The sequence below is a fragment of the Phoca vitulina genome, unplaced genomic scaffold, assembly GCF_004348235.1.
Source record: "Phoca vitulina isolate PV1807 unplaced genomic scaffold, GSC_HSeal_1.0 scaffold2, whole genome shotgun sequence".
Taxonomy (NCBI): domain Eukaryota; kingdom Metazoa; phylum Chordata; class Mammalia; order Carnivora; family Phocidae; genus Phoca; species Phoca vitulina.
In genome coordinates, this window is record NW_022589705.1 from 46,153,694 (window position 1) to 46,166,874 (window position 13,181).

The window sequence follows — 13,181 nt, forward strand, 5'->3', positions numbered from 1 at the left end:
CGTGGAGTTAACTAGCAACAGAGGTGAGAAGGGCATTCCTATGTCTGTTATTGATGCCCTGGAACCTACTCCTGTCAGGGGAAACAAAAATGATGTAAGTCTCTGAAAAGGTAAAGAAGGAAGGCAAATAAGCCACACTCGTCTATCTGTGTTTGGGTACCAAACGCTTCTGACCACTACTGTTGACAGCAGTTCTGTCTGCTTCTTCTATCTGATCTGGTGTTCTCTGAAGTGAAGGTTGTTAATCACTATTCAGTGAATAACAGCGGGACTAGGGCTCCTCCAGGACTGTCAACTGTCTTCACATCCTGGTATCCTCCGGAGGCCTGGGTGGCTCAGTCGGTTAAGCGACTGCCTTCTGGGGCTCCTTGCTCAGCAGGGAACCTGCTTCTCCCTCTGCCTGCAGCTTCCCCTGCTTGTGCTCTCTCTCTGACAAATAAATAAATAAGTAAAATCTTTAAAAGAAAACACACACATCCTGGTATCCTCAAGGGCTTAGAACAGAAAGCCTGGAACAGGTTAAGGGCTCAATATGTGAGCCCTACTGGTTAAAGGGTTGAAGGAAAGAATGAATAAATAGCAACTATATCCCCAGAACTCTTAAGAACTGTTCGACTCCAAGGAGATGGATTTTCATATATATAAAGTTTGGTATGGTCCTAAAGAGTATCTAGTCTAGTTGGAGACTAGAAATGAATACTTTCGTTAAGGGTAACCTGCATGGCATCTTCCATAAGGGCAATGTAAGCTCAGAAATCGAGCAGAGGACGGGTGACTTGCAGTATTCCCTTGGCACGAAGAGGGTATAGATAGAGGGGAGGAGCAAGAAACCAGGTGTCTAAGGGGTGGCAAACCATGTTTGGGGGGGTGACCAAACCAAGGGTCTATTTGGGCAATGTGAGTTGTGCTGGCCAAGTGACCCGTTTATGGAACATGGAAAAACCAGGCCCAGGAATTTAGGCTTGATAGAACAGGAACTCTCTTAAGAGTCCCACCCTCCTTTCCCCCTAGAAGTTAAGTGTAAATAGAAATATATCCTCACAAAGAGACAACAAACATTGCAACTAAATATGTGTACCAGCTAAATCAAATAAGGTCTCTTTCAGGCTCTTGAAATGCAAAACGTGGGCTTGCTTTCACATTTATTTATTTATTCATTCCACAAAAGTTTATGGAGGATCTACTAGAGCTAGAATTTTGTTAGGAACCACGGGGTTGGGGGAGGGTGGGTACAAAGATGAATAAAACTCGGTCCCTATCCCCCAGGAGTTTACAGCCCTGTGGTGGAGACAAACGTGTACACACAAGTTCTTACAATAGGAGCTAAGAATGTAAACACAGGAGTTGTAGGGGTTGGGTTCAAGGAAATATTACACGGGGGAGATTTGGAAAATTAGAAAGGCTTTTCAGACAAGCTGGTTTTTAAATGAGGTTTAAAACTCCGACGGAGTAGAATACATGTTTCTAAGAGCCAGGGTCAAGGCTCTGGAAACCCCTGGAGTGGGGGATAATGTGGTAATGAACAGTTGTCTGATTTGGCTGGAGCACAGGGTTCCTTCAGGGGTGCAGTGGGGGGATTTAGCTGGGTATATACCCAGCAACTGAGGCTGGGGTCAGGTCAAAGGAAGCCAAAGACTTTATTCTGCATCTCTGTGCTCTGACTTAAGCATCTTTGGGTCCCTTTAAAAAATTCTCCTCCTCTTTCCTGAAGAGTTCTGGCAGTTGCGGGTGGGGCCCATTTCCTAAAGTCAACGCGTAAGTTAAAGGTCTGCAAAGCTGTCCGTGGGTGATTTAAATCTCGAACCAGAAAAGGAAACCTGTGAGAGGCGGGGTGGGGGAAACCCACTTAACAACAGCATCAACCCCCAAACGACACCAGCCCCGGGCGGGACAGACCGCCAGCCAGACCTGGGAGCGGGGCGCCAGCACCCTCCGGAGCTCGAAGCCCCGCACAGGCGGGCAAGGGGGAGAGGAAGAGAGGGAGGGAGGGAGGGAGGAAGCGCGAGAGGGAGGGAGGAAGAAAGGGAGGGAGGGAGGCGGCGTCATGTGATCCGCTTCCCTGCTCCTTTAAGCGTCCACAGGCGGCGGAGCGGCCACAATCACAGCTCCGGGCATTGGGGGAGCCCGAGCCGGCTGCGCCGGGGGAATCCGTGCGGGCGCCTTGCGTCCCGGTCCCATCCTCGCCGCGCTCCCACACCCCTGAAGTTTTGCAGCGCCCAGAAAGGAGGCGAGGGAGGAGGGAGCGTGAGAGGAGAAGGGCAAAAAGCACACCCTAAAAACATTTATTTCAAGGAGGAAAGAAAAAGGGGGGCGCAAAAATGGCTGGGGCAATTATAGAAAACATGAGCACCAAGAAGCTGTGCATTGTTGGTGGGATTCTGCTCGTGTTCCAAATCATCGCCTTTCTGGTGGGAGGCTTGATTGGTAAGTGCGAGAGCTGCAAACTTTTCCCCCTTTCTCTCTTTTCGGGCCCCTTCCCTCTTTGCCTCTCGGGCTACTTGTTACAGTATCACTGCCTTGCTTCTATGATCTAATTAGTCCGGCTATTGTGCTTAAGAAAGCAGAGCTCCATGGGGCTCCGTGGGGCACAATCCAGTCTAGTGGCTAAGAGAAAAGGAGGGGAAAAAGTTTTGGCCTAGTTTCAGTATCCACTTGAAAGGAAGGAGGGGGGTGGCGGGGGTGGGAATCTTAAGCATGGCGACGGATCGCGCGAGGAAGCGCTGGGTTACAAAGTTGATTGCTGCTCCCCCTGCTTTTTCCCGCGTTCCCCCCTTTTCCTCTCCGTTCCCTCCCAGTCAGCTCCCGGAGGGCAACGTAATCGACTTTATTGGGAACAACAGAAGAGTCAGGGAACTGCGCCCGGCGCTAACCCGGGAGCCCTGCTACGGGGCTGTGATCGTTGCCGGTATAAACGTATTTGGTCGTCTCGGCTCGGGGGTGAGAGTTTGCGTTTGGGGTCCCGACCTTCGCGCCGGCTGCTTCCTGGCCGCACCCCCCACCCCCCGCCGCGGCCGCGTAAAGGTCTGAGAGGTGGGCCCGGAGGCGGGATGCGGTAGGGTGCGATGGGAGAAAGTCCTTGCTGGCGCTGAGGGAAGTTGGAGAGGTAGGAGGGGAAAAGCGTATCCGAAAGGTGTTGCTCTTGGCCTCCTGCCCTCTCGCGAATCTCCCCTCCCCCACTTCTCAGAGCCCCGAGAGCTGGTGATTCTGAAGCGCCCCCCCACCCCCCCGCCACGTCCTCCCCGGGCGCCTAGTAGAGCGCCTCCCGCCCCCGCCGCGGCTCCCCGCAGGTGACAGCTCTCCGGCCCCCGGCGACGGCGCCTCCCCTGGCGAGCACCTCCGAGACCTCTGGGAGCCACACAGGCTTCCGGGTGAAGAAGATGGTCTCACGGATCTTCCACTCGTAAAAACTCCCTCTTGCTGTCTCTCCATCTCCATCCATCCTCTAGCCTGGCCGCACACTCGCGTCCCCTGCCCCTCGAGATTTAGGACATCCCGGCACAAACTTCAGCGCCAACTTTGCGACGGGCGCGGATGGGTGCTTTTGCTTTCTTCACGGATCTGTGAAACTTTGCGGACTGGAGATCCACGGAGGGGCTTTCTCTGCCGGTCCCTTTACGAGAGTCCGCGCGGCGCGGGCGTGCGAGCTGCACAGGCTTGGGCACCTCGAGCCGTGTGTGTGGCGTTTTGTCTCCAGACTTGGGTTTGATGGGAACAAATTAAAGGGAGTCTGGTTCTGTAAATCACTGTAACATCCAAGCTAATTGTTTTAAACAAAGGAGAGTGGGTGAAGCTTCACCGAGGCAGAAATTTCTGGAGGAGATCATGCCTTTCTCTCTGTGTATGTATCCACAAAGCAGAAAGGGGTTCAGAGTTTTCCAAGCTCATATTCTTAATTTGGGCCAAATAGCTTAACCTTTTATTCCTGGAACTCTCACCCCTCAAATACACACACACACACACACACACACACACACACACACACACACAACGGGGTTTGGCTTTCCTGTTAGGAGCCCCTGTGTGGCTACGTGCAATCTCCATGTTTCCCTGTATTGGATTTTTCTAGGCTCCTAATACATTCTCTGCTGGGAGCTGAAGGCAGCCTTCCCTGTGCCCTCACAGTGATTATGCAGCGGTTACAATTACACCTCTTGTCTCCCTTGATGAGCAGTTGCAGTTAGAAGCCATTGGATCTTGTGTGATTTCAGTGGCAGACCATAATTAAAATTTCTTGCACCTTGTGCTTTCAGAATTAAATTGGCCTATTATCCCTGTCTGACCTTCATCCTCTTTGAGGTTTTTGCACAAGCAGCGAACCATTACACATAGTTCCCTGGTGTTTGTTGGTGTGTGTTTCTTTTTCTTTTCCTAAGAAGCTGATCGCCTAGCCTTGAAGAGCCCATTATCCACTGTTGTAGGTTTCTTAGGGCACTTCGTGAACTAGCTTAATTGCTAGCATCTTGGTACTGTGGAGAAAGGTGCAAGAGCACTGGTGATAGGCGCTGGACATTAGCGTTGTTGTAGGATCAGAGCAGTTGTATGTTCAAAGAGGGGCTTGTCTGGAGGACGTGGTGCCAAGGGTTGTTTTTCCCAGAGAATTTGGCTGGTGACTGTACTTGATAACCATCTCAAAAAGTTAGTGATAGGTCCTGTAACTAGATTCCTCTCAGTAGGTAAACTGCTTTAGTTCCAACTTTACTTGGAAAAGAAAAACATCTATGTGTAACACTTCTTGGGGGAAATTGTGTAAGTTGACTGCTTAACTCCCTTCCTTCCTTCCTCAGTCGCCAAGACTGTGTCCCCACTCTGGCCGCAAAGATCAGATCCAGTTCACTTTTAAACACGGAATAGTGACTTAGCCCTTATCTCAACCATTTAGAGAGGTGGGTTTTTTTTGTTTTTTGTTTTTGTTTTTGTTTTTCTGTTAAATCTAGGAACTTGGGTACAGTACAAGACCCAAATATGGGGAAAAAATATCAACAAAAGGTAAGTGGGATGTTTTCCCACCAAACTTCCCTAAAATGAAAAGCAGGTGAAACTGAGCAACGACTGAAACTTCACCAAAGTGGGCAAGTGGAATCAGTGGTTGAAGAAGCAGTTTGTAGGCTGGAAAGTTGAAGTAAAGTTCAGAGACCTCCTCCTCCTCCTCCACTCTCTCCAGTGAGCAGAGACTCTTTCACTGCTCAATTCCACTGTTAAGTAGGAAGACAGGTTGGGGGTGGTGGTGAAGTGTTTCTCAATGCATCTGCAGAGGCCAAGTGAGAAAGTGAAATCTTCACTTTGAATTGACCATGATATCTGTTTCTTTTTGATCATTGTTGTCCCCTGTGAAAGAAAACATGGCAGCCTAGGAAGGGGAGGATCTGAATGGCAAAGCTCCTGACTGTAAGCGTATAAGTACCCCATACACATATATTCAAAACACAGCCAGCAACCACCACCCCCAAACAATCATGACAAACCATGCACCCCAAAGTGACCAGGCAAATCAGTTAACCAAGTTTCATTCTCCTCATTGGTAGAGTTTTAGATGATGTTTGGACTGGTATTTGGTTGCAGCCTTCTAAGAATTGATGGGGAAATTTTAAACAGTAGATAAAAAGCAAATAGGAGGGATTGGGTTTTCATTTAGCCAGCTTAAATACTTCCCTAGCTCAATGGCCTTCTTAGAACAAGGTTTTTGTTCTGTTTTCTGCTTGTTTTGGTTGTTAGTTTTTCTTGTGGCAGTGTCTCTTTACTGCAAACCTTTGATGGTATTTTGTAAAAAGGCTCTAGAAAGCAATATCTTATATGGTAGAATTTGCGGTATTTAAAAATTCACTGAACTATGCCATGCTTCTATAAAATCTTTGAGCCATTATAAAATCATGCATCTGATTGTTTTCTTATGTGTTGAGAAGGGTTCTTAAGTGGCTAGCTTCTTTAGTATTTAGAATGTATTTAAAAATTTAAGAACCCCTAAAGGAAAAGAAAATATTTTTAAAGATGTAGCCTAATCTTTATCCTCCTTAAAAATAAGCCTGCAGAAAATGTAAAAAAATAATTTCCCTTTGATTTCATAAGGCAGAGAGGCAGCTGCAGGGCAGGGGTGGTAGAAGGGGGGAGGGCAGGGAGACCATGTGCCCTGAAACAAGAGTACAGCCTACTAAAAATCATGAACTTGAATCCCTGCCCATTATGTGCAGTTTGCTCAGCTTCAAATTAGTCATGTCTTGGGGAAATAATGGTTGAAAAGGCAGGTCACTGTTCCCACCTGTTCTAAAACTGTTAAGAAGACTGTGAAGATCAGAACTGAATGAATGAAAAATGATTGCATTGTTTTAATCATACCATTAAATGAGAATATTCCAGACTTAAACTGTGCATAAGTATCAACAAATTGCCCATTATTTTATCTTCAGGGAGGATTGCTTTCTTTCAAAAGCTTACCATGAGTTCCCTTTTTTGTTCTTTAATGCTGAGAATATTACGTACATATAATATAAACATATATAATCAGTTTTCTCAATTTTTACATGGACTTATTTATTGCTTTTCAATGATATAGCCCATATTACTGTGCTATTATTATTTAAATGAGAACTGTTGGTAGCCTTGATTGTGGTCCATTCATGTGAATTTTTGTTTCTGCTACTATTGCTTATTTGGAAGTTGCAGGATTTTAAGAAATTAAATAAAATTAGAGTTATGCGGAGTGTGTAAAGGTTTGCTTCCCAGTAATTAGGTTTTAAGCTTGTTGTGGTATATATTATATTTTAGCATATATTGATAATGTAATACCTGTAATCCTGCAGTGTTTGGGTAGCTGGTCTCAAAAAGAACTAATCAATGGCTTTTGGTTGATGTTAGCCCACATTTTTTTCTGTATTTGATTCTCCTTTTTGTTTTGCGAAATTTCATACCTGACTAAACCATGTCATCTTTTTCTCTTTGTTAAACTACTGGAGTATCTAATGTGGTTTGTAGGAGTACTGTGCAATCTCAAAAATTCTTCTTGTAAAAAGGTGGGAAATTTTTTCTAGTGGAAATTACATTATTGATTCTTCAAAAACTTAATTATCTACTTGGTTATTGCAACAAAATCATGCTTGTTGTAATAATCTCTAATCATGCTTTCATCTAATCATTCCGTACAGCCTGTCTAGCCTTCTACTGGAACTTTGCCTTTTCCTTATTCAAAGTGAGAACCATTTCCTTGAGATAATCATGTTGTTTATGGCTTTGTAAGGTTTTCAGATCTCCTGCCTGAACTCAGATCTAGACTCAAAGCCTTTCCTAGCTAGTTGACATTTTGCAATAATTTGGCCTTTAAATTTTTTTTACATTCATATAGACTGAGGAAAGATTCTTACCTTATCTTCCTCATAAAGGTGTTTCTATGGAGATTTAGAATTTGAGATTGTATGAAAGTCCTTAGCTTAGAGCTCATATGTGTCACCTACCTAACATGCAAAATATTGATTAGAGCCTGCTGTGTGCCCAGGATAGGGCTGCAATGCCGACTGGGAGTTAGGAAAGAGGGGGACTTGAAGCCTGAGTAACCTAGGGAGAGCCAGAGGTAGAAAACAGCACTTCTTAATCCAAGTTCACCAGCAAAAGATTTCCTATGATGAAATGTCTAGCATCAAGATAATTCTCACTTATTTACTGAGAACCCAAGAACATGTGAAATGAGAAGCCCTGTTAATTATACTGTCAGATAATTATATTAATATTTCATCTTGAAATAAATGTATTACTAAAATAATAACAACAAATGTTTAGCATGTTAGTTAAATGTGCGCTGTGTGCCAGACCTTACCTAATTTAATCCATGCAAAGCCTTGCCAGATTGGTAGCACTGTACCTATTTTACATGTAAGTAAACTGAGATTACCCAGTGAGTCAAGATTATCCAGCTAGTCAGGGTTAAAGCTCTGAATGGACTCCAGTCAATCTGACATCAGAGCCACAATCCTCAACCATCAGGTTACCCTGCCCTCACCTCCCAAAGCCTTGACTTTTAAGATTGAATGAATGTGGTTTAAACCCAGAAAGAGAAGATGAGTAACACTATAAATGCAGCTGCTTTCTCATTTTAATCATTAGGTAACATATCAAATGGAAAAAAAAATCCAATGTGATGATAAATGAAATTGAGTTCAGCTTTACATAACAGCAGATCCTGGCCAAGGCTAGGGGAGGACACCTTTTGAGAAGGCTGCATATGCCCATCTGACCAATTTCTTACAGGTTCAAACTAGTTCTTGTAATTGTCTGAATCATCCAGTTGGCTGAGCAGCCAAGTTCATTATCCATAAAAACGTTTGAGTTCTACTTTAAGGAAGATTACTTGATTTTATTTTCTCAGGTTAGTGGTTTTAACATATTTATGCAGTTATATACATCAGGACTTTTCCAAAGGAAGAGGAGAGAAGCAATCAACCGGTTGGAGAGGCTTTTAGAGGGTGTGGATTGGCAGGGATGGTAGAGCAATTGAAAGAAGAGCCTTTCACTCCAAGTTGACAGTTCTGTTCTCCAAAGGAAATTTCTGTTTGTATACACACCCATGCCTAATAATGAGAGCATCTCAAACTAGAGGCTTCCATGCTGACACCATGAATATGTACATTTTGTTCTTTGGAAAAAATGCTGGTAGACTTTCTTTCTTTTTTTTTTTTTAAGATTTTATTTATGTATTTGACAGAGAGAGCGAGAGAGAGAGAGCACAAGCAGGGGGAGCAGCAGAGGGAGAGAGAGAAGCAGGCTCACCAAGCAGGGAGCCCGACACGGGGCTTGATCCCAGGACCCTGGGATCATGACCTGAGCCGAAGGCAGACGCCTAATGACTGAGCCACTCAGCCGCCCCTAGACTTTCTTTATTCAAAGATTTACTGCTCTCAATTTTGATAGAGACTCTAAGAGATGATGGGGGACAGGGACCATCAAGACGTGAAATAATCGTGTCTATTTCATTTATGTCCTGTGTCTTTTCTGAGGTGTTGTAAGGGTTGCCTAATAGAATAGACAGCTGTGCCCAATGTGGACATTTCTGAGAGAAGATGCACGGATGGGGAGGAGGATGGGAGTGAAGGGGAGCTTGGGGCGTTGGTGATTTCAAACTTGATGATGAAATGATAGGGCTTTTCATAATAGGGCTAACCTAAAAGGATTGCTAAACAGCAGAGAAGGGCAACTCATGTTTTAGAATACAAAAATACTTAGGTTCTCCATTTTGCCTTTTACTACCACCTCTTCTCCCCTGCTTCCACCATGTTCCACCTCTAATTAAATTTTACAGGGGAGCAAAAGCAATAATCAGATTGTCATTGGACCAGTAGTGAGGGATTTGGTTAATTATGATTTGTTGCTTTTTGAGGATTTATTGGGTGGCTATGGAAAGTATTTTACATGTATTGATTCATTGAACCATCATAACAACCTAGAGAAGCAGGTGCTTTCTCCAGATTTCAGATGAATCAGATGCTCATTTAAGGAACTTCTCAGAGGGGACAGAGATAGTAAATGAGGGCAGGCACTCAAGCGCATGATCCTTGACTGAATCCTAAGTCATGCTCTTAAGGCTAATGCCACTCTCCTATTGTTTCTTCAATTTCTACAGGAAACAAGGTGTTGGAGTGTGATAAAATTGATTCTACACAGATTCAATAGAAGATGGAAGCTCAGTCTCCCCCTTTTCTGTTTCTACCTCTTTCCCAAACCACATCCTCCGTCACTGCATGGGTACTAATCATTGACCTAGTTGCTTCCTAAACAAATGATCCCAATTTTGTATACTGTAGCCGTTGTAAATGTTGACCGGTGTTTGCAGGCCATGCTGGAGAGGGCCAGACCTGAGAAAATAATGCCCCAGCTCCCTCCAGAAAGAAATTCGTACACACGCAAAGAGGAACTGAGAGTTGTCATTGAAAATGTGTCAAGATAACCAAACTCCTGAAGGCCCCAAATGCCTCCTGGATTTAGCATACAGAAGGGATCCTGCATATAGCTACCGAATACAGGAGAGGAGAATGTGGGTGTGGGAAAGGAAGATGGGAGTAGACTACGGATGCAGGAGAGAAAAACTAAGGCCTTTATAGAAATATGAGGCCATTTCTTTGGGACACAGCTTGTACTTGGATTTCCAAAACCTATTTCCGATACCATCCTCTTCTTCCATATTAAACTAGTGTTTCTATCTTCTGTGCCTTTTGAAATCCTGGGCCTTCAAGGGCAATTTTCTGCTCCCTCTTTTTCCTTCCTACTCCATTCTGTTAATATTTACTGGTAAAGAGGTGTTCTTTCTTCACTAGCCCCTAGGAATTATAGGGCCTTCTTAAACTTCTGGTTAATTCCCTGGGTTAACTCAGAAGCTTTATCCACAAATAGACATTTCCAAGAGAGCAGAGGTAATTGAAAGAAGAGGCCAAGTTATTACATTTTTGTTGGCAAGGCGTTATGATTTTTCGTTAGAAAGAAGGTAATGGATCTGTAAATGATTGGCTCAGCTTTTTTGCAAAGCCCAGATTAATAAGGCTAAGCTCATGAGACCTGGTTGGGGGCCAGTTAACTGCTGCCTTAGTCCTGGCTGAGCCCCTCCCAAAGAGAGAGCTCCTGATCTCAGGGTAGCATCACATAGTGGAGGGAGACCTGGCTCGAACTCTGCAGACCACGTGTGGTCTCAATGATCTCAAGTCACAAAAGCTCCTTGGCTCGCCCCTCAACTGTGATGTGGGACAGAGCCCTCCTACATCATGGATGATGGCTGTGAAGAGCCACCCTCTCCAAGACATGGCACCCGTTGGGCTGTCTCACTGAACCTGGCCCACCAAAGAGGAGATTCCCAGAGGACTTTTCACTGAAGCCATCTGCTTAACCCCATATCCATCTCTCCTACTTTTTTTTCTCTGTTCTTCTGTCTTTCTAGATCTGGGGCAACTTAACTATGACATTGTTTATTTTCTATTCTTTTTTTTTTTTAAGTTTTTATTTATTTACTTGAGAAGAGAGCAAGAGTGAGAGCGAGAGAGCACAGAGGGAGATGGAGAAGCAGACTACCCGCTGAGCAGGGAGCCTGACAAGGGGCTCGATCTCAGGACCCCAAGATCATGACCTGAGCTGAAGGCAGATGCTTAACAGACTGAGCCACGCAGGTGCCCCTTTGTTTTCTATTCTTTGTCTTCCTTAAGTCATCACTACTTTGTCAAACACCTCCAGATTCAGGAGGTATGGGAGTGACTCGAAATATACCTGGTTTGGGTTTGAGAGTGCGCAGAGAGATTATCCTGCTTTCTAACACTAATTCCCATGTTATCACCGAATGTCTCATAATGAGCCTTCCCCAAAGGGTAGACGTTAATATTATTATCAATTGTTAGTAAATAAGAATGCAAGTCTAAATCATTGTCCTAAAGCATGCACATTTTATTCCCAGGAGAATTCCTCATGCTTATATTTGAGGTTCATTACTTTTGCTTTATACACAATTAAAAAAAATATTAAGTAATCTCTATACCCAATATGGGGCTTGAATTCATGACCTCAAGATCAAGAGTCACATGCCCCACCCACTGAGCCAGCCAGGCGCCCCTGCTTTATACACAATTTTAATAGAGCTTGGGTATGCCGTTGTCTAAGTCTACAAAAGTTGGGATTATTGGCCACCAAAATTCACTGGCAGCAGAGAGGTGTAAGAGTAGAGCAGGTAACATGAGGACAAAGGAAGAATGCCCAGGATTCTGGGGTCTCTGGGATACAGGTGAATCACTGCACACCTCAGTAAGCTCCCCCTTGGTGGCATCATTACATTATAGGCCAATATGATAATTGAGTCTGCTCTAAAACTGTGGATCTTATCACTTGCCATGAGTGCAGCTTGTGGGGTTGGTCCACTTTATCTGTACACTTTGGTGGTATTTGGCCTGAATGGGAACTGTGGGGCCTTTGCTATTAAACTGCAAAAAGGGTCTTGGAAACCATCTTGTTTTACTTCTTCAGAGGAGGAATCAGAGTCCCAGGAAAGGGCAGGGACTCAGTTTACACAATTAGAGGCAGCTCCATAGCTTGGACTCCGATTCTAATGCCAGTCAGCCCTGGAAGCATGTATCTGCTTTTGAGCTTCACCACGATGATCATCTGAAGGCCGTGCAGTTGATGTGCAGAGATCTCCTTACTTGTGGTTCCTACAGATCTACTGACTTTCCTGTTACTTGAAAATAAAATAGTGGGGCGCCTGGGAGCTCAGTTGATTAAGCATCTGACTCTTGATTTCGGCTGTGATCATGGTCTCAGGGTGGTGAGACCCAGCCCCACATCAGGCTCCAGGCTGGGCTTGGATCCTGCTTGAGATTTTCTCTCTCCCCCACCTCCCTCTTAAAAAAAATAAAGAAAAGAACATTAACTTTAATGTCTTCTCCCTCTTGCCTTTGTATACTTAATATTCTTTAAGATTTATTTATTTTTTGCGAGAGAGAGAGCACAGGAGTGAGCACAAGCGGGTGAAAGGGGCAGAGGGAGAAGAAGGCTCTGTGCTGAGCAGGGATCCCTTTGTTGAAAGGACCCTGGGATCATGACCTGAGCCGAAGGCAGACGCTTAACCAACTGAGCCACCCAGGCACCCTGTATACTTAATATTCTTAGTGATAGAATTACATATAGTGTTATGCTGTTCTATGTGGATTTCAAAGAATACCACATAATTTATTTTTTATTTTTTATTTTTTTTAAGATTTTATTTATTTATTTGACAGAGAGAGACACAGCGAGAGAGGGAACACAAGCAGGGGGAGTGGGAGAGGGAGAAGCAGGCTTCCCGCGGAGCAGGGAGCCCGATGCGGGGCTCGATCCCAGGACCCTGGGACCATGACCTGAGCTGAAGGCAGACGCTTAACGACTGAGCCACCCAGGCGCCCCTTGTGTTTAGTTTTAAGACTTAATCAGGCTGAGGTTTCCTTGTCTAAAATTCTGTGACTAACTGCTACTTTCAGGGAATGTGTGGCAGGCATAATTCTGAAGTTGTAGTGAGTCTGGGGGAAGTGACATGCCCTATATTTTTTTGGTCTGTTTTGCATACAAAAGAGACAACAAAATTGCTCATTCTTTATCTCTGCCACCTCTTTAGTCTGAAGGTAATTGCAAGCAGAAAATTCAAATTGCCAAAACAGGGCTTAAAACGTTGAGAGCTCCGTGCCATTGTGACTGCC

The 13,181-nt window shown here is 44.7% G+C and overlaps 1 protein-coding gene across 2 annotated transcripts in view; it reads left to right on the forward strand.

Annotated features, from left to right (window-relative positions):
- The first annotated feature begins 2,015 nt into the window (after window positions 1-2,015).
- The window catches only part of WLS (Wnt ligand secretion mediator), a 98,738-nt gene continuing 87,572 nt past the window's right edge, over window positions 2,016-13,181 (forward strand). Inside the window, exon 1 of one of the 2 annotated variants that reach the window (XM_032426446.1) lies at window positions 2,016-2,424. In XM_032426446.1, coding sequence (XP_032282337.1) covers window positions 2,319-2,424 — 106 coding nt within the window. In that variant the 5' untranslated portion in view covers window positions 2,016-2,318. The remainder of the gene's footprint in view (window positions 2,425-13,181) is intronic. The other variant, XM_032426448.1, reaches the window with a different exon arrangement.